The sequence below is a fragment of the Eretmochelys imbricata genome, chromosome 7 (genome assembly GCF_965152235.1).
Source record: "Eretmochelys imbricata isolate rEreImb1 chromosome 7, rEreImb1.hap1, whole genome shotgun sequence".
Taxonomy (NCBI): domain Eukaryota; kingdom Metazoa; phylum Chordata; order Testudines; family Cheloniidae; genus Eretmochelys; species Eretmochelys imbricata.
In genome coordinates, this window is record NC_135578.1 from 15,458,633 (window position 1) to 15,483,765 (window position 25,133).

The 25,133-nt window shown below is 43.0% G+C and overlaps 1 protein-coding gene across 1 annotated transcript in view; it reads right to left on the reverse strand.

Annotated features, from left to right (window-relative positions):
• Positions 1 to 20,407, reverse strand: part of SUMF1 (sulfatase modifying factor 1) — a 79,933-nt gene extending 59,526 nt beyond the window's left edge. The window contains exons 1-3 of the mRNA XM_077822291.1: positions 20,144 to 20,407; positions 3,052 to 3,225; positions 329 to 403 (exon numbers count right to left, since the gene is read on the reverse strand). Coding sequence (XP_077678417.1) covers positions 329 to 403; positions 3,052 to 3,225; positions 20,144 to 20,407 — 513 coding nt within the window. The remainder of the gene's footprint in view (positions 1 to 328; positions 404 to 3,051; positions 3,226 to 20,143) is intronic.
• Between the last annotated feature and the right edge of the window lie 4,726 nt (positions 20,408 to 25,133).

The following is a 25,133-nucleotide window of genomic DNA, read 5'->3' on the forward strand; positions in this document are numbered from 1 at the left end:
ACTGATCAGAGCACTGGGGGCAATTGGAACTGGAGACCAAGCCACATGCATTTTTAAGGAATCACTTATTCCCAATTTGAAGCTCAGGTCACTGGAGGTGACAGAGTAGCACACTACTTACCCTCCGTACTACCTAACCCTCAAAGCCTATTATTCTCCTCTTTGTCTTACTTAAATCCAAATCCTCATGGCAGATCCCAATATTCTTGTAAATGGATTAGGGTACACAGCACAATACTATTATTAATACTATTGCCTCAAGTCTTAAAGCATCTCTCTTTGTGGTCACTAGTCAGGCTCTCTACCAGTTGTAAACCACATTACTCACTGCTTGCTGGATTTCAGTCTTCACTTGTTCGCTCAACATACCCTCAAATACAAAGGAGTCTCCAAATTTCTCCGCCTAGAAGGAAAAAAATATATATACCGAATTCAAGCAGATCGTAGGAGTCCACTGGAAGTGTTTTACCCCTAAAATGCCAGCATAAGAAAGCATCAAGTGGGACCATTAAGGAGATAATAGACTTAATTTAATTCTTTCTAATAGGAATTTGGAGTTTGCTTTAAAGCAAACAATATACCGAGCAGAAGAACAGTGGATGAAAGGCCAAATTACCCAGGGATATAATTGTTCTTTAACAGTCACTGATCTAAAGTGCAGACTGACTGAATTAGTGGAACAGATGACAGCTCTAAGAAGTCCTGCAACCATTTCTACATCTATTAATTGGAAAGCTTTTTAATTGTCCTGATTTGCTTTTAAAAAGCAATACTGGAATGTACATAATATTAATAGTAAGGAATCTATTCCATTAACCTTCCTTTCCTTTGGAAGTCATACGAAAATAATTAAGTAGCATGGTTTACTCCTTTTCAATGCTCACTGACTCCACATACTTAGGTGTTGGCACAAAACCCATAGAAGACTATTAAATTTAACCCATTTATCTTAACATTCTATAAAGCCACCTCATTTTCAGAAGGAAAAACAACAGTGATTAGCCATTTCGCTAACTCACAATACATGAGGTCCACCAGCACAGCAAAAAGTATTTTAATACCTGGTTTGGTTTATGAGGAGAGCCAAAACAGGTTATTGGTAGCCAACAACTGTCTTTCTACTTCATTGCTTGAGTTTATCAAAACAGGCCACCCAGCTATGCCCACTGTAGTCAAGGTTGCAAACCATTGTAACCTTGTTTCCACATTCTAATAACTTTCTGAAAGAGTCAATTTTGGGACTGAAGATTCCTGTACATTCACCACTCAAAATCCAGATTGTGCAAAGTTTGGACAAAATCCCTTCAGCCATTTGACTTAGCAACAAGGAAGGAAGAAAAAAAAAATCTCTTTTCCTCCATCCCTTTCGCATCTGAAGAATTTCCAGCTGCTTTTTCCAGGGACAGGGCTCAAACTAGAGTGCCTGAAGTTTGATCTTGACGGAGGTCTTCACTGAGGACTAATTCCTTAGCTTGTTGAAAAAAAGTTAGTTTTGATTTAACAGGATTTATGAGCATCTGAAGATTGCTACCTGTGCATAAACAGAAAGCTACAGAAAATAATCACTACTGGCTATACTGGAGACCAAGTTAGCCTTTTGCTCGAGAAGATAAACTCATTAAGCTAGTATTATGTTTACCCGAGATAAATCAGTTATGCAGACAAATGTTTGTATAGACAACAGCTCAGCTGCTTCTCAAGAGCTTGTAGATTCAGTGCTGTTTACTCTAGCTCTGAATATATTTTTCCAAATCCCATGTACAAAGTGGCCTTGTGCCAGGGTGTTGAGTGGAACATCTAACCATTCCATTTGAAATCATCAAGTGGAGCCAGAAATAGATTTCATCCCACAAGATAATAATACAATGGGCATTGGAGTGTAAGGCACATTCCAGAAGCTGTTTGCAATGAAGAGCCTGTGTTCAAACTTAAATGGATTAAGTGACTTTACCTCAATTACTGAGCCAACAGCTGGTGAGTACAAATTGGTTACACTGATACAAGAACAGCCCTCTGCCTGAACTTTACGCAAGAAGGGTGAAGGATTCTCATCATCCAAACCAGTTTATCAATAAGATTCTGCTTCCAAGAGCGGGCCTCCTCTCAAGCCTGAATAGTTACTGATAACTTGATTTTGGCTAGATGGCTTACACCTATTACAGAAAGCACATCAGGCATGTCATCACAGCTTCTAAACTAACAGAAAAGATCTGGGCCTCCAGAGTGGGTTACTGTTTCTCAGAAGAGGAATGGATACCTTGTATTGCCCAGATTGCTAGAAAGCAGCCCTGTTTGGCCAGCCTGCAGTTTCTCCAGCTGTCTCACTGTCTGGAGTACTGTGTCAAACTCCTCCCTAGACACATTAAGGTGGTTTGTTAAAAGCATGCATTTAGCAATCTCAATCAGGGCCTGTCTATACCAAGGATACCTACTGGCATAGTTGCACTGGTCCTAACCCGTGCTGATGAGCAGCACCAGTAAAAGCAGGGTTTGTAGTGGCATGCCTTGCTAGGGTAACCCACACCAGCAGAGGACATATAAACTGGGGGGTTGCCTTGCTACATCAGCCTAACTACACCAAGACACATCATTATAACCAGGTGTCTATCACCCACACTCAGTCTACACTGCTTTGCCTAAAGAAAGCCTGCCTGAATTCTAATACTAGAGCCCTGCTGGAAATACAACACACCATATTCATAACTGGTTTAATGCCACTGAAAGCACATCAGGCACGAGTTTGGGCCAAGAATGTGCTGTCTGTGGTCCATTCAGTTTAAGATAATTTTCTCAGTTAAACCAACTGAATACTGTGTAAGAAGCATTTGCAGGGGGCCAACAGCCCCTTTTGTGGGACTCCTTCCCATCTAGAAGAGGTTAAAAGCAAAAAATGTTTAAACTTGCCACCAATTTGGATAGAATATATTTGTTTCTAAGGCCTGTAAATCTACAAGCAAAATGTATAATGTGGCCTCCTTTGGGAAAAGAGTTGAGCCTGAATTTCCCAGAAGGGTACTCTGACAGCTAATCCCAGAGTAGCTTTCCTCTTACCTCTGTAACATAGTCAGTGGCATTCACAAATTTCTCAAACTCTGCATTGCTGACCTCATACCGATCCATATAGAACTGGCTAACATGGACTCTTCTAGCAGGCCATTCCCCATCTTGCTGTATTTCAGGTTCATCAGTACCCATTGTGAACATTCCTGTTGGAATAAGGGCCATCTGCAATGGAAACAGATAGGACTGAAAATAACTGCAGTCATTTTTAAGTTAAACAGAGTTTGCCATTGTTTTTGCATCATAGTCTGGGAAATGAGGGTCAACACCGCCTTGAACAACACTTTCTTCATGACTAGAATATAGTTCAGTAATTAACTATTATAAAATCTGGGAGGTTCTAGGTTTAAAAGTAAAGTAAGTTGAGATGGTCTCCAAGATGAAAAGCGCAGTTCTCAATCTACCCCACTCCCACGGAGCTCCCAGGGATTTCAGACCACTGCTTAGATCCAGACCTATCTCCAGATGGGAGAGAAGGATGCCACTGTGCCTCCTTTTTGCATGTGAAGTATTAAGAAGCAATCAGTGAAAATTGCATCTTGCTCACTGCAAAAGGAAGAATCCTGATTTTTCAATCTGGTGCAGAGAGAAAACTTGACATGTAGATGGACATTATGGAGATTATGAAGCTGCAAAGTGTTCTTTTGAGGACAAAGCACAGCCTACCTGTTCGCATACTAAGTGTATATGGGATTTTATTTATGAACTGATACGTACAGCATTCCATCACTGCCTAAGGTAGAGACAGCATCTGCATCTCAAAATTGCATCAAAAGGTATAGGGTAAACTTACAATGAATTAAAATTCCACACTGTGCAAGGCTGGTCTGGAGCTGTAGCATCAGGCTCAGGAAGTAAAGACACAATGCCATGAGGAAATGCCACAACTCTATCTCAAGTTATAATGTCTCTTTATGGCTTCAGCCTGCTTTTAGGGAAGACACACCCAGACTTCCCCCAGATGTGTGTCACTGCAAAGAGTCCACTGCTAAACCCCCAGCAGGCTTCAGTCAGTCCCTAGCAACAAACTGACAAGAGATCAGATTGTCTCACCCGAGAGACCCTTCAAGCAGCATGCAGTCCTCAGCAAATGAAAAGCGGGCTGCTCCCACAGTTCTTCCACCAGCACCCCGCCACCTGACTCTGGCAGGCTTTTGGCTCCGTTCCCCATGGGGATGAAACAAGAAAGAGGGAAGAAAAAAGGACTCTAAAAGCCACCAAACCCTTCCTTTTCCTGTTTAAATACCTGCGCCTTGTTGAGTTCTGGGCGGGGGCTCTTTTGCTCCAGCTGGCCAGCGACATGGGTTGCCAGGGTGGTAAGACCCCCTGAAGTGAGGTAACCCCCTGATTTGCTCTAGTGTGGGATCCATGCACCTTATCATACAAACCCTAATTGCATCCAAGACATTTGTTAAGTGATGGGACTGGAGAACACGGTGAATTGATTTAAATCACTGACTGTAATCACGATTTCAATCAACACAAAGGAACCTTGATTTAAAATCAGATTTTAATCTTATTTTGTATTTGTACTTTTGAAGTTATTTTCCTAAAGAAAGATTTTCTTAGTGACTGTAATAACTAAATATGAACTTTACACTAAATGTACTTTTTGCTAACCAGCAGAATAAACTTATCGATACACATTTATAGATGCAGTTATGTAGCTCAACATACGTTTATTCAGATTCTTAATTTTTTACTTTATTGCATTAGAAAATGGTGAATGATGCATTTTTTAGTCTGCTAGGCGACCATTTTTACTCATGATTTGTGTCAAGCTGCATTTGGATAGAAACTGAAATTATATTACAAATGCACAAAACCAGCATTTTTAATTAGTTTTTTTTATTAATTCAATAAAAAAACTTAAATATGCTGGATATAGAGGGGGGGAAATTATCAAAACATATTTTGATTTAAAACTCATGTATTATAACCAAAGACAGCATTAATGGTCGTTAGTGTATTGATGGATTGTTTCTGGTCACCATGGACCAGACTGTCCAAGATATTTAGACACCTAAAAGATGCAGATAGGTACTCAGTGGAATTTTCAAGAGTGCGTAGGTCAGTTAGGTGCCTAACTCCCACTGATGTCAACTCCCATTCACCTTTCAAAATCTGGCCCCATGTTCAAGTTTTTAGCATTGGTAGATCCCATCTTCTCCCCTTGGTTTATATTCACAGACTGGACAAGGAAAACAAGCTTTCCTGCTTTTTCAAGGTTCGCCTGTCAACTAGTCCACATGAAGAAAATATTTTCTCTGCACCTGCTAGGTTAAACTGAAACAGTAAAAGTTTTCTGCATAACAGAAACTGAAAGTACTGATATTTGGAATAATGTAAATACCAGCATTCACTGGAAATAATCATAGAAACGTAGGGCTGGCTCGAGGTGAAATTCAGCCCCCTGCACTGAGGCAGGACCAAGAAAACCTAGACCATCCCTGACAGATATTGGTCCAACCTGTTCCTAAAATCTCCAGTGATGGGGATTCTTATTGCAGATACTCAATGCAGTACAGGAATTGTGACATAGTTATAAAACTTAAATTGCCTCAAGAGTTAAAGATGTTTTTCCAAAATCCTGTGTGTACATTAAAAAGCATCCTTTAACTCATTAACATTTTAGCAGCTTTCTTTATTTTAATGATTAATAGATTACAGTAACACATCTTATCATAATGTCACATTTTAAACAGCTTATTTTTAAAAAGAAAAATGTATTTAATTTAAATTTAAGAAGTCCTCTTTAAGGTTGGTTTGTTTGGTTTTTTTACTAAATTTTGATCCACCCTGTTGGAGAAGGAGTGGATTCAAGCAGTAGCCAGTTAGATATGGAGAGGTAGGTTTAAATCTGAAGGTGCCACTGGATGTTTTTCAATACACAACAGTGGTGGTGATGCCTCAGTAAGAAATCTGGGCTGGAATAGGGAGTTGCAGCTCAGATTTATAACCCAATGGCAAAACTAACTAGGACAGTTGGCATCAGCTGTTGATAACATGTCACTAAACAAAAAAAAGTTACCTTACTTGTCAGCCTGTATGCAGGGTCTGGGGGAAGAAGATTGCCTCCTTCCTCCCCCAGTGATGTTCCTAAGCACATCAAGAGAGGCTCCCTTCGCTCCCTCACTGCTTCTAAGCACCATTCCCCTCCACAATTAACTCCCATGACACAAGTAGATGAGTGGATTTGCTGAGGGCTGACTTACACAATACTCACCCTCCCACCCAGTCCGAACTACAAGCCTTGTTTTCATTACATCTGAAAGTGATCAAGAAAGACATGGGCCCCATCCTGTGACCACTCATGCGGAACTCACATTCGACTTAACAGGAGTTCAATGGGAAAAGCAACTGCAGAACCGGACCAAAAAAATCTAAACTAGCAGAGCCAACACAACAGAATCTAGCAGGGGATGTATCTTCTTGAAACAAGCAGACAGCAGTTTTGATTCCCTCATGATTGATAACTCTTTGAAGTCTAGGAGGGCAAGGGATATAGATGCCCTTTCTCAGAGATCGTTCCTGAGATCTGTATACATAAGCCACACTTCTTGAGTAGCTGAGTTAGAACTACAGTAAAATGGAGAAAAGTCCATTGGATTTTAAATATGGGGAGTTATACAGTTAAGATAAAAAGAACCTTTCTCCCCAGTACCCATCAATATAAATTAGGCCCAATATGGACTTAAAATACTTAACTTTCTGTTTCACATTTTAAACTGTTCTTATTATTTACGAAAATGAATAGACTGACTGTAGTGGGGCCATTACCCTGCTCCAGCTCAGAAGTGGTTAAAAGCCAGCCCTTGGAGAGGGTTGGAGCTGAGAGAAAAGGCTAGGCTGATTTGCGGAAGCAGCCACACCTGGGGCCATGCCCCAACCAGGCCACAGATGGCCCTATAAAAGGGTTGTGAGCCAGGAGCTCAGGCAGTCTCTCTCTAGCTCTTGAGAGAGAAGGACCTGGCTGCCTGAGAGAAGGGTACTTGGGACAGAGCAGTGCTGGGGAAAGGGAGGAGGAGCTGGGGAGCTCCAACCTGGCAAATCCCCAGGCTGTGGGCCTCGTCAAAGGCCAAAACAGGTACTGGGGTTGCAAAGGGGCAGCCCGGGGTTAGGCAAAGGCAGCAGGTCCAAACCCCCCTCACCAATGAGGAGTGGCCATGACAGACTGCAGTCTGCCCCAGTGAGTGGGGCCTAGAGGATAACTGGCAGTAGCCACTGAGGCAAGGTGGGGATAGAGGGTTTGGGGTTCCCTTGGGAGGGGAGACCCAGAGTGTGGGGGCACTGTCAGGGGGCAGGACCCCAAGGTAAAGGGGAACTGGGGTCCAGAAGGGACACGGGGGCCAGCAGCAGGTGAGACACCGGCCTGCAGAGGGTGCTCTGGGCTGGAAAGAGCTAATTCCCAAGATGACCAGCAGCAGGCTGTGCACCGGTGAGTTATCGCTTCGCTCCACTGACACTTCACTGCAGAATAAATACCCAACAGCAGCTGTGGCCTTTGTTAGGATATCCATCCTGCAGTATGACCTACATTACAAGGGTAATTGTTATTGTAAAACAAACACATAAAGGAAGCCATCAAGTTGGCTTTCACCTGTAATGTCCATGGATACCCTTCTCAGACAGAAGCTTACCTGGACTTCCATGTTGATGCACCATGAAGCTGAGAATGTTGAGAATCGGTAGTCTTCCATTTCTGCAGAGTTCTAGTCTTGTACTGTTATCTCACAATGATGCTACCAGATATAACCATTTGGATACATTAAGTGGGCAATGGAGGAGTTTATGTTCCCTGTCCAATTCCTATTTCTTGATTTTTATTTTAGGTTTACTTTGTTCATTTAACAGCACTGTGTCCAACCAGCTTCACTGTTTCCCTTCTCTACAGTAGATTTCCACTTTTGTTTGGGTTCCTTCACAGCAACATTTACCATCTTTTACAAGACAGCCAGAAGTGGTTGTGAAACCACACAATAGGCAAAGGGAACTCAAGGCTGACAGAGCACCTGAAATTACTTTTCAGCCGGCTATTATATTTTTTAAACTGACTAAATTTGAAGTTGATCTTACAGAAAGAAGTCTAAATGCTTATGAATCATCTTCAGCTCAACAGCAGTCTGGGTTTTTACGCTTGTCTCACTGCAAGTGGGTTTCCTGATAAGAAGTTACTCCTAAGTTTCCTGGGGACTTTTAAAGAATGCATCAACGAGACACGATCAGAGCTATATAACTGCCTACCTTCTAATCTCTTGCTGACTCACTGAAGCTAAAATAAATGCTCTGAGAAGGCTTGGGAGTCGCAGATTTTTGAGCTTGCTAGTCAGTTATCAGTACACAAAAAACTTTCCAGCTCAATGATCACGTCATCCCACAATCTAAAGAATTCTGATAGATGCCCTGTTATCAATGTGGCCTTTAAAAACCTTCCTTTTGAACCCAACATTCGCATATCATGCAGGCACTCACCCATCTATGCACCACAGGCTTCTACCATGACATCCAAGTCTAGGGCCCAACATAGGACTTTTGGAGTATACATTCTAATTACGACACCACCACCACCCATTTTATGGCTCAAGCAAGCTGCTGTTTTGGAATACAATCATCTTTTGATTGCAGGTGATAGTGTCAAAGTGACAAATGGCCTCTTTGCACCCATTTGAACCAAGAAGCACTGACTGACAGTGAGCGTGGAGGTGTTCAGCACTGAAGGGAAACAAGTTCCTAAAATTAGTTAATGGATTCAAGAACACTGTTCATCCAACAACAAATGAAAATCTTAGCTTCTAACTTAAAAATGAAGATTGAACTTAGTTTCACCAAGGTGAGGAAATGCCCAAGTTTAACTACGGAGGCAGAAGTCCAGCAGCAGATCAATCAGGGAGAGGAGTGTCTAGTTGACTGCACTGAGTACAGCATGTACCAATACTGGTCTTCTGGCCAAGTGACCTATGCACATAAATGGTGCACACAGCTTGTTGTCCTCAAGAACCAAATCAGAGCATCTTGAGACCAAATCTGCTGAAGTGATGTCTTTTTTGTAGTTATATTTATAGGGTGGACATATGAGAATATCTGTCAGACACCAGGCCCACCTCCAAACTAGCTGCCCCAATCTTACAATGGAGATGATCCCTTCCCATCACACATGTGGCTAAAATGGAACAAAGGGACAAACCCCCTTAGAAGGTACCACCTGCTGACAGAGATGGAGAAGGTCAACTATTCCTCAGGCATCAAGAATGTCCCCCTCCAGAAAAATACTGAGTTTCAAAGCGCACCATAGTTTGTGTGTGAATAAGAGATCTGATCTTTGGAAACATCTGCAGCTGCCTGCTGGGGCTGCCGACTGCCCCACCTCAGATACCAACGTCAAAGAGTCATAATCCCTCCCCCTGCTCTTTGGGATCCCACTTTTAAATTTCTTACATTTTGATAAGAGCTCCTAACTGAGTTTTTATGAGCCTTATAACGGGGCTTTGGGCTTTATCCTTTAACTATCCTGTGAATTATTTACGTGGTGACAATCCACTTTGTTTCTTGTGCTGTGCAAGAGAACATCCTATTTCCAACCCCACACTCTTCTCTTTAGTTTTTAGCTCAATGCTTCCGAGGAACATCCAAGAAAAGGTTCACCTACAGGAAAATTTGTAGTCTGACTTTACAGTAAGTAGAAATGATGGAGAAGCGAACCCTTTATCATCAGCTGCATATTAGATTTAGACGTTGATTTAGATGCTGTCCATGCTGACAATAAGTTTTGCTTTTCCCCCTCATCTCCTGATCTATAACTCAATACAGTTTTGTCTTGCTCAAGTGTTGCCATCACATTTCGATCAAGTCAACTAGGTTAATATCAGTGGTTTATAAAACTACCTTGTCAGAAAAGAACATTAAACACATGGGAAAACAAAATAAAGGAACTACAAACTAAGTGAACTACAGCATTAAGACCCTTGTAGGTGTTTTGATTAAGGATAATGCAATTCTCACAGAAGACTTCAGGTTACTGACGATAATATCAACTCATCTAACGTTTAGGTATTGAGTCTTTTTGACCATTTTGATGACCCAGATCTCAGTCATAAACTTCCTTTTATTGTTTGAAACAATTTTAGGATGAAATCTGAGCCATCTTTGAAGATCATTAAAGCATTTCGTACTCCATTTACATTGTGTCTGCTGGCTTCTGCGTTTTTGTCCCAAACATTAGTTATTTTGAGGTCATTAACTGACATAAATAAGATCCTAAAGTATGTAGAAATAAAGGAAATGTCATTTAAATTTACATTTTTTGTTCCATAGCGAGAGCTATAGAGATGAACAGAAAGAAGTAGATACCAATTGATTAAAAACCTCAAGTTTAGGCATAACTGCCGCAGTTCTTTCTAACAAAGCTTAGAATGACAGCATATAAGAAGCAGCTAGCAGTTTATTTTGATGAAGCTAAAGCTTTTAAATTGCAATGAACAATGATGAAGGGGAGGGTAATGCAGGACTAAAATGGATAAGTCTTAAGGTAGAGAGTCCTTTCCAAATTCATTAAAACCACTGTATGTTAATATAACTGCATCTTTTAGTCTCCCTTTACTGTAATAGGCTTTCCAACAGTTGTAGGAATATCAGGTAGCCGTCTTTTTTTCTAATATAGAAAATCATGTTTTCCCAACAGGATTTGAGAATCTCTACCTGGCAAATGATTATTCTTTTGGCATTACCGTTTCCTGTTTTACTTAGCCTTTATTATGGATAACTAATCAGTGAAATTATAACTGAGAAGAGTAAATAAAAAGAGTCAGATAACAAATAGTACTGTGTCCCCTCACGAGGAATAATGTGTTCAGTTCTACACCCCATCTCTCAATAAGAATATAACAAAATAGAAAGGACTTGGGAACAAAATTAAAAGTTTAGCGGCATGATGAGACTGAAGGGATCGCATACATACAAACAGGGCCTAGTTCTCAGCTCCATTACACCAGTTACACAGTGACATAACTCCACTGATGTTACATTATTATCCCTGGTCCATGCCTGAGCGTAGAAGCAGGGCTACACTCGTACTGAGAACATGATAATCCTTCAGAAGCATAACTACAGCCTTACACAAGGGAATCATCAACTTCAATAGCAGAAACCAACCGATTGGTATTTACACAAACTGATCCAATTCCATTCCACATAAGTCACTGGCAAGCACATTCCCAATCCCATTCAAGGGAAGGCTTGGGAATGTGCCTGCCAAAGACAAAGCATTACATATCAGTTGGCACATCCCAGTGATCCATAGGAAGGTCTTGCCAGAACAGGTGCATGTTTGAGCAGCAGAGCAGAACACACAATTATATAAAATGTAGCGCTTTGTTGAGAGCTGAACAACAACTGAAAAAGAAGACTAATTTAGGTTCATATTTTCAAGTAAGGCCTTGACTACACTACGAAATTACTCCAATTTTACAGAAGTCAATTTTTGGGAACAGATTGTATAAAGTCGAGTGCATGCGTCCACACTAAGCACATTAATTCGGCGGTGTGCGTCCACAGTACCATGGCAAGCGTCGACATTCCGAGCGGTGCACTGTGGGTAGCTATCCCACAGTTCCCGCTGCCCACTGGAATTCTGGGCTAAGCTCCCAATGCCTGATGGGGGCCAAAAATTTGTCAAGGGTGCTTATGGGTAAATATCAGTCAACCCTCCCTCCATGAAAACAAAGGGAGACAATCATTTCGCGCCCTTTTTTCTGGATTGCCTGAGCAGATGCCATAGCACAGCTAGCATGGAGCCCATTCAGCTCACCGCAGCAGTTATGACCATTGTAAACACCTCACGCATTATCATGCGGTTTATGCGGAACCAGAACCTGAAAAACTAGGCGAGGAGGCAACGGCAGCGCGGTGACATGGACAGAGATTTCTCTAAAATAAGGACATGGACAGAGATTTCTCTAAAACTGTGGTCCCTGGCAATTTGGAGATCATGGTGTTAATGGGGCAAGGTCATGCCATGGAACGCCGATTCTGGGCCTGGGAAACAAGCACAAACTGGTGGGACTGCATAGTGTTGCAGGTTTAGATAGCTCTGAAACTTTCGCATGCATAAGGGCACTTTCATGGAACTTTGACTTGCTTTCCCCTGCTCTGAAGAGCAAGAATACCAAAATGAGAGCAGCCCTCACAGTTCACAAGTGAGTGACACTAGCCCTGTAGAAGCTTGCAATGCAAGACAGCTACCGGTCAGTCGGGAATCAATTTGGAGTGGGCAAATCTACTGTGGGGGTTGCTGTGATGCAAGTAGCCAACGCAATCATTGAGCTGATGCTATCAAATGTAGTGACTCTGGGAAATATGCAGGTCATAGTGGATGGTTTTGCTGCAATGGGATTCCCTAACTGTGATGGGGCTATAGATGGAACGCATATCCCTATCTTGGGACTGGATCACCAAAGCAGCCAGTACACAAAGCAGCCGGTACTTTTCAATGGTGCTGCAAGCACTGGTGGATCACAAGGGACATTTCACCAACATCAACATGGGATGGCTGGGAAAGGTTCATGACGCTCGCGTCTTCACGAATTCAGGTCTGTTTAAATGGCTGCAGGAAGGGATTTACTTCCAGACCAGAAAATAACTGTTGGGGATGTTGAAATGCCTATAGTTATCCTTGGGGACCCAGCCTACCCCTTAATGCCCTGGCTCATGAAGCCATACACAGGCACCCTGGACAGTAGTCAGGAGCTTTTATTGTTTGAATGGCTGAGCAAGTGCAGAATGGTGGTAGTGTGTGCATTTGGATATTTAAAGGGTCGCTGGCGCAATTTACTGACTCACTCAGACCTCAGCGAAACCAATATTCCCATTGTTATTGCTGCTTGCTGTGTGCTCCACAATCTCTGAGAGTAAGGAGGAGGTGTTTATGGTGGGATGGGAGGTTGATGCAAATCACCCGGCCGCTGGATACGCACAGCCAGACACCAGGGTGATTAGAAGAGCATAGCAGGAAGCGCTGCACATCAGAGAAGCTTTGAAAACCAGTTTCATGACTGGCCAGGGTACTGTGTGACACTTCTGTTTGTTTCTCCTTGATGAAAACCCGCCCCCCTGGTTGACTCTAATTCCCTGTAAGCCACCAGCCCTCCTCCCTTCGATCACAGCTTGCTTGCAAAGGAAATAAAGTCACTATCATTTAAAAAACATGTATTCTTTATTAATTGATTATAAAAGTAGGGAGATAACTCACAAGGTAGCCCGGGTGGGGTGCGGGAGGAGGATAGGAGGGAAGGAAAAGGCCACTTCAAAACTTTTTGAATGACAGCCTTCTGTTGCTTGGGCTGTCCACTGGGGTGGAGTGGTTGGGTGCCCGGAGCCTCCCCCTCCGCGTCCTTGGTCATCTGGGTGAGGAGGCGATGGAACATGGGGAGGAGGGAGGGCGGTTAAACAGGGGCTGCAGTGGCAGTCTGTGATCCTGCTGCCATTCCTGAACCTCCACCAGATGCTGGAGCATGTCCTTTTGATCCCACAGTAGCCCCAGCATTGCATCCTGCCTCCTCTGATCTTCCTGCCGCCACCTCATCTCGATCGTCCCTCCTGTCTTCACCTTCATTGGCAGCTTTCCTGTACTGTGTCCCTCCACACATTCTGCTGAGCTCTGTCAGTGCCAGACGACTGCATGAGCTCAGAGAACATTTCATCGCGCCTGCGTTTTTTTTACCACCTTATCTGAGATAGCCTTTGGGACAGGGAAGGGAGACTTGAAACATTTGCAGCTGCGGGAAGAATAAAAGGGAGTGAAAGGTTTTAAAAGATACATTTTACAGAACAATGGCTATACTCTTTCACGGTGAACAACACTATTCACATTACATAGCACATGTGATTTTGGTACAAGATCGCATTTTGCATCTTATATTGAGTGCCTCGGCTTTGGTGTGAGAGATCACACACGCAGTGCCAGGCAACAGAATTTGGCTTGCAGGAGGCCATGGTAAGCCATAGTCTTTCGGCTTCTGCAACCTTCATAACAGCAGTGCCCTCCTTTCCCATACCAAGTTAAGCCCGTTGAGTTGGCCATTTAGTCGCTGCGTTTTAGTGTTAACGTGCAGCAGCATAAACCAAACTAACCCCCCCCCCCCATCCAATTCTCTGGGATGATCACTTTACCCCTCACCCCACTGCAAGGCTGGTATCAGGGAAGATCCCTGCTAGCCAAACACGAACAGCTCAGCGACAATGCCCCCCCCCGCCACTCTAACTGCAGGGAAGATTTCTTTTCAGCCCCAGGCAAACAGCCCAGTAGGAACGGCCACCTCTGAATGTTCCCTTAATTAAATTCCCCTATTTCAACCAGGTTACCATGAACGATATCACTCTCCTGAGGATAACACAGAGAGATAAAGAATGGATGTTGCTTGAATGCCAGCAAACACTGGGACCATACGCTGCCAGGCTTTGTCATGCAGTGATACCAGATTACTTGCTACTAGCATGGCATGGTAAAGTGTCCTACCATGGAGGACGGAATAAGGGTGCTCTCCCCAGAAACCTTCTGCAAAGGCTTTTAGAGTACCTCCAGGAGAGCTTCATGGAAATGTCCCTGGAGGATTTCTGCTCCATCCCCAAACACATTAACAGACTTTTCCAGTAGCTGTACTGGCCACGAATGCATCCCAAAGTCCTCAGGGCAAATTAACAATTAAAAAAGCTTGCTTTTAAAACATGTATTATATTTTAAAAGGTACACTCACCAGAGGTCCCTTCTCCAGCTTCATTGGGTTGGGAGGGTATTTCAGTCAGGGTGAGAAAAAGATCCTAGCTGTCAGGGAGAACAGTGTGCTGTGTGCTCTCCTCAAGCTCGTCCTCCTCCTCCTCTTCCCCATCCGCAAAATCCTCAGGCATGGCGGAGAGTACCTCATCATCGGAGTCCACGGACGGGGTGGGGTAGCGGTGGCAGCCCCCCCCTAGAATTGCATGCAGCTCAGCGTAGAAGCAGCATGTCTGTCCCAGAGCGTCCCTTTGATTCTTTGGTTTTCTGGTACACTTGTCTGAGCTCCTTAAGTTTCACGCGGCACTGTGTTGCGTCCCTGCTGTAGCCTCTGTCCCTCATGGCCTTGGAGATGTTTTGAAATGTTTTGGCATTTCGTCTTTTGGAACGTAGTTTTGATAGCACGGCTTCATCTCCCCATACAGCGATCTGGTCCATGCTGGAGCTCTTTTTCAATTCTGGGACTGCATGGTTTCCTGTGCTGATGAGCTCGCCTGGCCAAACAGGAAATGAGATTCAAAAGTTTCTGGGGCTTTTCCTTTACACCTGGCCAGTGCATCCAAGTTCAGAGTGCTGTCCAGAGCAGTCATAATGGTGCACTGTGGGGATAGCTCCCGGAGGCCAATACTGTCGAATTGCATCCACACTAACCCTAATTCGAAACGGCGATGTCTATTTCAGCGCTAATCCCCTCATTGGGGAGGAATAAGAAATCGGTTTTAAGAGCCCTTTATGTCGACAAAAATGGCTTCGTTGTGTGGACAGGTGCAAGGTTAATTAGATTTAATGCTGCTAAATTCAACAAACTTGTAGTGTAGACCAGGCCTAAATGTTCTCAGTAATGAAGTTCAAAAAATACAAAAACCATCTCACAATTAAATTTTCTAAATGGATTTTTTTCTTCAAATTTTATGGAAGAAAGTAAGTCCGCAAGACAGAACTCTCCAGTCACTCCTGCTAAACCTGTCCCAGTTCTTCCTCAAAGCTGTTAGTTGATCTAGGTGCCGATTCTTCAACTACATATAATGGGGTGACCTCTCACTCTGCTTAGAGCTCTGTTGGCTTCACTAGGACCCCCATCAGGCACAAATGCAGTTGCAAGATGGGCTGCAATAATGGACACAAATGCACTCATGTATCAGGCTTCAGAGACTCTGAAACACTGCTGTTAGGCACTTGGTCAGTTGTGCAGTACTGCTATGCAACTGCGAGGGAGGGACTGATCAACCCCTGCTGATCAGTTTATAACCTGGTGTATGAGGTTACATATACCTAAGTGTAAAAAACTAAGATAGTGACCCTGAGTGCTGGGTGTTAAACAAGATTGATATAATAGGTATAACAGAAACTTGGTGGAACGATAATAATCAATCAATGGGACATGGTAATACCAGGATACACAACATATAAGAATGACAGTAGATCGTGCTGATGGGGGAGTGGCACTACATTGAAAGAAATATAAAGATAATAAAAATCTAAATGAATCACACTATACCATACAATCTCCATGGATAGAAATTCCATGCTTGACTAGTACGAGTATAGCTGTAGGAATATACTACCGAGCACCCTGACCAGGATAGTGACTGTGATTGCGAAATGCTCAGGGAGGTGAGAAAGGCTACAAAAACAGAAAAAAAAGGCAATTATAATGGGAATTTTCAACTATCCCCATATCGGCTTGGTAGATATAACCTCAGAACAGGATGCAGAGAAAATTTCGAGACACCATGAACGTTTTTTGGAGCAGCTAGTCCTGGAACCCACAAGAGGAGACGCAATTCTTGGTTCAGTCCTAAGTGAAGCACACGATCTGATCCAAGAGGTGAATACAGGTGAACCTCTCAGTAATAGCAACCGAAGAACCTCACTGTAGTACTTCAAATGGGGGAACAAAAATTAGGAAGCTAGTTAAACAGACATTAAAAGGAACAGTCACAAGAATGAAATGCCTTCAAGTTGCATGGAAGCTTTTAAAAAGACTGTAATAGAGGCTCAAACTAAACGTATTCCCCCCCCCCCCCCCCCCCACACACACACAAAAACATGAGAACCAAAAAAAAAAAATGCCACCATGGCTAAACAAGAACATAAAGTAGGTGGTTAGAGGCAAAAAGTCAGCCTTTAAAAATTGGAAGTTAAATCCTGCTAAGGAAAATAGAAAGGCACAAACTCTGGCAAGTCAAGTGTAAAAATATAACTAGGCAGGCCAAAAAAAATAATCTGAAGAGCAACTACCAAAAAACAAAAACTAAACTGCAAAAAAATCATTTTTAAGTATATCACACTCAGGAAGCCTGCAAAACAATCAGCGTGGACACAGAAGGTTAAGGTGCTTAAAGAGCACTCCAGGAAGACAAGGTTGTTGCAGAGAAACTAAATGAATTCTTTGCATCAGTCTTCACTGCAAAGGATGTGAAGGAGATTTCCACATCTGAGCCATTCTTTTTAGGTGACAAATCTGTCCCAGACTAAGATGTCAACAGAGGAGGTTTGGGAACAAATTGATAAACTAAACAGTACTAAGTCACCAGATAATATTCACCCAAGAGTTCTGAAGAAACTCAAATATGAAATTGCACAATTAACTGTAGCATGTAACCTTTCACTTAAATCAGCCTCTGTAACAGATGACTGGAGGACAGCTAATGTAACAGATTTTTAAAAGAGGCTCCAGAGGGGATCCTGGCAATTACAGGCCAGTAAGCCTAATTTCAGCGTCAGGTAAATTGGTTTAAACTGTAGTAGAAATGATCACACACACAGATGAACACGATTTGTTGAAAGGAACATGGCTTTTGTAAAGGGAAATCATGCTTCACCAATCTATTAGAATTCTTGAGCAGCAGTGGGGGCATTAACAAACATGTGGACAAGGGTGATCTAGTCGACTTCCAGAAAGCCTTTCACAAGGTCCCACACCAAAGGCTCTTCAGCAAAGAAAGCAGTCATAGGATAAGAGGGAAGGTCCTCTCATGGATCAGAAACTGGATCAGTTAAAAGATAGGACACAAAGGGTAGGAATATATGGTCAATCTTCACACTGCAAAGAGAGAAAAAGCAGGGACCCCCAAGAATCTGTACTGGGGCCAGTGCTGTTCAACATTTTCATAAGTGACTTGGAAAAGGGGGTAAACAGTGAGGTGGCAAAAAAGTCTGCAGATGATACAAAACTACTCAAGATAGTTAAATCCAAAGCTGACTGTGAAGAGTTACAAAGGGATCTTACAAAACTGGGTGACAGGGCAAGAAAACGGCAGATGAAATTCAGTGTTGATAAATGCAAAGTAATGTACGTTGGAAAACAATCCCAAATATAGATACAAAATGATGGGGGTCTAAATTAGCCGTCACCACTCAAGAAAGAGATCTTGGAGTCATTGTGAATAGTTCTCTGAAAACATCTGCTCAATGTGCAGCAGCAGGTCAGAAAAGCGAACAGAATGTTAAGAACCACTAAGAAAGGATAAGACGACAGAAAATATCATAATGCCACTAAATAAATCCATATTAGGCCTGACCTTCAGTACTACTTACAGTTCTGGTCACCCCATCTCAGAAAAAATATTGGAAAAGGTACAGAGAAGGGCAACAAAAATAATTAGGAATAGGGAACAACTTTCATAGGAGGAGAGATTAAAAAACTGGGACTGTTTAGCTTAGAAGACAGACAACTAAGGGAAAGGTCTATAAAATCATGAATGGGGTGGAGAAAGTGAATAAGGAAGTGTTATTTATCCCTTCGCATAACACGAGAACCAGGTGTCACGCAATTAAATTAATACGCAGCAGGTTTAACACAAACATAAGGAAATACTTTTTCCACACAACACAGTCAACTGTGGAACTCACTGCCAGAGAATGTTGTGAAGGCCAAAAATATACCTAGGTTCAAAAAAGGTAAGTTAACGGAGGATAGGCTATTAACCAAGATGGTCAGGAACACAACCCCTTGCTTTGGGTGTCCCTAAACGTCTGACTGCCAGAAACCGGGACTGGACGACAGGGGATGGATCACTCGAATAACGGCCCTATTCTGATCATTCCCATTCAAGCATCTGGCACTGGCCACTGTCAGAAGACAGGACACTTGGCTAGATAGGCCATTGGTCTGACCCAGTATGGCCATTCTTATGACAGATACTTGACCTTTTTGACCTAGCTAACATAAATGTTAACGAACAGATCCTCAGCTAGCATAAATCAGCATAGTACTTCTAAAATCAACAGAGTTATGCTAGTTTCCAGCAACTGAGGATCTGGCTCTAAGTGTTCATATGAACACAGTATATTTCCAAACTTTGCAAAGCTACCTCACAATTATTCCTAATTACTCCTTTTCTTTTTCCTAACAGGAAGTTCCGCAACTTGATTATAACCTACAAAGGAGTTCTCTTTCATATTTTTAGAATGTATTGCTTCTCTCCAGACTAAATAACTTGTTTAATAACTTCCTTCTTACATTGCTAGCCTCCAATACTAGTCAGCTTTCATTGCATTTTTCTGGAACAACTAGGTAGCATTTAGAACAAAGCAACTACAGCTGAGTCAAAAGCACATAATATACATACCGCCATTAACTTTTCTGTTCTCTTTTCTAAGATTTCAGCACAGAACAACATTCTAATCTAAATGTTTTCTAGACTGCTGCTACTCCCCGATATACATTTCCATTAAGCTAGTCACATTACCCAGACTGTTTACACTAAACTTCCCAGCTAAGTCAAAATCAATACTGCCTCAATCCATACATAAGCTCTTGTCATCATGCCACTTGATATCAATCAAGTGAAGAACATAGGGTGCTACATAGCTCTGGTGTTGGTGATGGGACAACGTTTACAAACTGCAGAAGAACTTTCTATGCATATAAAATCTTCCCACTATATTTTCCAATGTATGCATCCGATGAAGTGAGCTGTCACTCACAAAAGCTTATGCTCTAATAAATTTGTTAGTCGTTAAGGTGCCACAAGTACTCCTGTTCTTTTTACGAATACAGACTAACATGGCTGCTTACTCTGAAATCTCTTATTATGCAAGTCTGATTACCCATTCCCCAACGTTATTGATGGCCCATATTCTCGTCTAGGCTGTAAGGTTTGGACAACCTATCATGTATTTTGGTCTACCGTGCCATATATTTTACATGCTGAAGGAGCACTCACATCTAAAAACTGCTGTTCTTGAGAAGTCAAATAAACTAATAATGGAAATTGCTTTGAGCACCCAGCCATTTACAAGGCACCCGCCATCCCAAACCACAATTCTGGGAGCCCAGGCCCCCCGCCACGGGCAGCTGTAGGCCTCGCCCACCTGACTGTGTGCAGCGGGCCCCTTGCGGGTGCCCGGCCCCACGGCCGGACTTGGGGCATTGGCCTCCGGGGAATACCTCCAGGCCGCCGCCGCGGCCGCCTCCCCGCCGCTCCCCCGGCCCGCGCTACAGCCACACGTCCCCTTGGAGGCCGCCGCCGCGCTGGAAGAGGAGGAGCTCGCAGCCGCCCCGGGCCCCGAGCACAGCACCAAGCCCAGCACCAGAGCCCAGCTCGGCGCAGCCCGCCCTGCCCTGGGCGCAGCCATGTTGGCTTGGGGCACCGCGTGACGTGCGCAGTCAGGTGACCTGCCCTGGCGTTAAAGAGACAGCGCTCGCTTCCGAGAGGGCTGTCTGGGGCTGTGCCCCGCTGGGGGCAGCGCTGCAGCTTCCAGCGTCGGCTACTTGCCATGCGGCAATCAGGCCTCCGGGGTTCTAGTCCCCCCTCTGCCACTGCCTTGTCTTATGGTCTGAGGCGCCCCACCACGCCTAAGAGCCTCAACTTCCCCGTCTGTAAAATGGGACGAATGCTACCTCTCTGCCTCAGAGACGTGTCAAAGCTACATCAGCTAGTGCCTGCAAAGTGTTGTAAGACCCTCCAGCCAACGTGCTATAATATATTATTCAATGTCCTGAGCCTTGGTTGTATACTGAATTCACCCAGATTGATGATGATGATGATGATAATAATAATGAATAATGAAAGTCTAGACCCAGATGATAACCCCAATGAAATCAACAGCAAAATTCCCATGGACCGTGGTGGAGCTAGGAATTGGTCTATGATGGAAGAGAGGTAAGCTCTTCAACATGGCTGTCTTCACTTAGAATCATAGAATAGAATATCAGGGTTGGAAGGGACCTCAGGAGGTCATCTAGTCCAACCCCCTGCTCAAAGCAGGACCAATCCCCAACTAAATCATCCCAGCCAGGGCTTTGTCAAGCCTGACCTTAAAAACCTCTAAGGAAGGCGATTCCACCACCTCCATAGGTAACAGTCCAGTGCTTCACCACCCTCCTAGTGAAAAAGTTTTTCCTAATATCCAACCTAAACCTCCCCCACTGCAACTTGAAACTATTACTCCTCATTCTGTCATCTGCTACCACTGAGAACAGTCTAGATCCATGCTCTTTGGAACCTCCTTTAAGATAGTTGAAAGCAGCTATCAAATCCCCCCTCATTCTTCTCTTCTGCAGACTAAACAATCCCAGTTCCCTCAGCCTTTCCTCATAAGTCATGTGTTCCAGTCCCCTAATCTTTTTATTGTCCTCTGCTGGATTCTTTCCAATTTTTCCACATCCTTCTTGTAGTGTTGGGCCCAAAACTGGACACAATACTCCAGATGAGGCCTCACCAGTGTCGAACAGAGAGGAATGATCACGTCCTTCGATCTGCTGACAATGCCCCTACTTATACAGCCCAAAATGTCATTAGCTTTCTTGGCAACAAGGGCACAGTGTTGACTCATATTCAGCTTCTTGTCCACTGTAACCCCTAGGTCCTTTTCTGTGGAACTACTGCCGAGCCATTCGGTCCCTAGTCTGTAGCGGTGCATGGGATTCTTCCATCCTAAGTGCAGGACTCTGAACTTGTCCTTGTTGAACCTCATCAGATTTCTTTTGTCCCAATCCTCTAATTTGTCTAGGTCCCTCTGTATCCTATCCCTACCCTCCAGCGTATCTACCACTCCTCCCTGGTTAGTGTCATCTGCAAACTTGCTGAGGGTGCAGTCCACGCCATCCTCCAGATCATTAATGACCTGCATTTCTGACAGGCACATGGCATTTTTTGGAAGGAAGCAGAGGGAACATCAGTCACTAGAGAATGTGAACATACATAGCTATCATGAGCATCCTCACTGAGGGGCATTGCTACCTTGGAGCCTCTCTGGAGATAGCTTCTTACTAGAGTTTCTGCAGTGTGAAGCTTTCTATTTTCTTAAAATAGCTTTTAATGCTGAAATAAACAAGACCAAAATAAAGCAATTTGGCCTGCATTTAAGCAGAGATCATATTTGAGTATCTTTATACCAAATGGGGGGGTCCAAATTGTTCTGATGCTGGAATAATCATGCTGAAGAAGTGAGGATTCAGGATCGTCATGAGATTTGGCCCATTTGTCAACTCTTTTAAAACAGTTACTAGTAAGTGGTATCAAAACATATGACAGGATATCTCCCCAGAGGAGTCAGATCGCCTCTCAGTGTCTCCATTTCTCATTGGTAAAGATAATGCTACTTCTCCTTTGTAAAGTCCTTTCCAACTGATGGATAAAAAGCACTATAGAAGTGCTAAGTACTATCATTATATGTCTTACATTGAGGAATTGCATTCTCTGCCAATGTGAATGTTCTGGGCATGCATCTGGGGCCAGGCATATCAATTACATTCACTTTCTTTTCTTTTCTTTTCTTTTTCTTAACAAGTCACCTGTAAGAAATCACAGGCATAAGGATGTGTCTACCACGATATTATTATCTGTGACTCATCCAAGATGCAGATAAAATTCCACATGCAAGAGGTATGGTCTGATCCTCCTCCTACCCAAAATTAATGGCAAAACTCACATTGATTTCAATGGGAGAAAGTAGGGCCACTCTGACCAGAAAAAGAACAGCATTTTTAACCACAGCATCATTTTTAACAAGTACTGTTCAACACAGTGGGCTGACCTGTTGCTTTATCACAAGCCCTGTGTATGGGGAAACGTGTTAATGTGTCATCTCAGGAGCAGTACAGGGATAGAATCATGTATCTGAGAGGCAGTTTCCTCTCTCATCACTCTGGGTAGAGGAGGTAATTTGTTGCTTCTATAAAAATGCAAATTACTACCCCTGTGCTGGCTGGTGCTTTGAGATCAGACCCAAGGCTCAACCCACTCTCTGCCCTCCTGTGAGGGAGCGGCAGGTGCACAGTGCCTGCTTACTCCTGTGTACAGGAACCTACAGTCCTGTTACACACAGGGGCAAAAGAGGTGGGTTCTGACCATTCCTTATACCCATATATGGGCAAGTCAGACTCTAACCCAGTAAAACAATAATCAGCTGTCCCAGTGCATCCAGTACTTTATTGACACCAATGAGGGGTGTTTTGGGGTCTATTAGGAATGCAGGATCATGTCCTAATAATAAAAGAAATCTTTACTAATTCAGTGAGCTACAGTTACAAATATTTAATGTCATCTTGATCTGTACAGATTAGTTTTGTGAAACAGCAAGAAGCAGCCCCCTGAAGTCAAGAAGGAATTTTTTGCTGTCTTTAGAACTTGGATAGGAACACTACTAGATGTCATTCCTTAGCCTGAAAGTGTCCTCTGTGTTAAAATGACAGTGCTGGGAGTTTTCATAAACATTGTTTCCATTTATCGGTCATTTGTCTCTTTTGTCCTGTGACATACTCAGAAAAGCTACAGAGTGAAGGAAAAACAAATAAACATGAATTTAATTATAAAACCAAATTGCTTTTGGGGTCAGAAAATATAAATATTCCTTTTATTTTTTAGTAATTATCTTTGCCCCATGCAATAATGATTCCCTATTTAAAATACAAAGGAATTACCAGCAACTTGCTTTCTTCCTCCCTTTATCCAGTGCAGTGGTAACTGTAGGACAATAGCTCATTTTCAAAGTCAGACACCTATAGAAATCAAAACAATCTGTGGAGCAATTCTCCTGTATTAAAACTGTGTGTTTTAAAATGTATCATTGGGGAGTTAAAAAAAACCATCTCTCAGCCAATGAACATTTTTCAGAGTAACAGCCGTGTTAGTCTGTATTCGCAAAAAGAAAAGGAGTACTTGTGGCACCTTAGAGACTAACCAATTTATTTGAGCATGAGCTTTTGTGAGCTACAGCTCACTTGTGCTTCTCTGGTGTATCCTGCTTGTTTGGTCTTATTGCTTCTTTTTCTGAGTTCTTTGGTGCAGTATTTCTACACTTTCATCAAATAAATTTGGGTTCTAATTCCCCCCTCCTTGCCAGACGGCAGGACTCAACAACAACATAATGCAATTAGCTTATGAGCAAACTCTGCTTTTGGTTCACGTTCTGATGCTGTTTGAGTGCTTTTATTAGTTTATTTATTAGTAATGAATCTGCTGCTAAGTCAGCTGTAAATTCAGACAGCTAATTTTTTTCCACTTAAGGCCTAATTGTGCATCCTCTTTACTCATGGTGAGTAATACCTTACTCCAGGAATAGTCCCACTGACTTCACTGAGTAGTACCAGTAAGGTACTACTCAGCATGAGTAGGTAGGTCAGAATCAGGCTTTTGGTGAAGTGTATGGGGTAGAGGTAACTGGGAAGGGGAAATTGGTAAATGTCTGTTTTATGATGTACAAAGCAAGACCCAAAAGGCTTTGTTTTGTTTTTTTATTTCAGAAATACCAAGCATGTCAAGTCTTGTTTTCCCTATTTTGCTAGAAGTCTCCCGTGGAAGACCTAGAGAAGTGGATTAGGAGCTTTCTCCGGCCTTAAATGTAGAAGCTGAGATATTGTCTCTTTTTTGCCTAGAATTTCTCACCATTGCTATGATTGCTTCACCTCCCCGTTGGTAGTAGCGATGGGAGTGCTGGCATGGAGAAGGCCTTGATAGCTAGGGGTATTTTGATTGACACTCCGACCTGCTTTGACTAAGATTAGACAGCCCTGTTCTTAAATCACTGGCAACCTCTTGGTGCTGTGCCTACACTCTCACTTCTTCCGTTGCTGCGACTGGTGCAGCTGAACTAATGGTAGCAAAGGTGAGAAATTACAGACAAAAGTCCTAGTTCAAACCCAACCATAGAGATTCAAATCCTCCAGACTGTTTGAGATGGTCCTTTGGCATCAGAGTTAAGGGAGTAATGGAGAGGCGACATGGAAATGGTTCTGTTGTTCTATGGCAAACAGAAGACTTAAACCTTCTGCTTAAGCAATCGAGCATCTTTTGCATCTGATGAATTCACATATTTGCTTTAAATAACAAGACACTTAAGGCCCAGAATAATGCCCCCA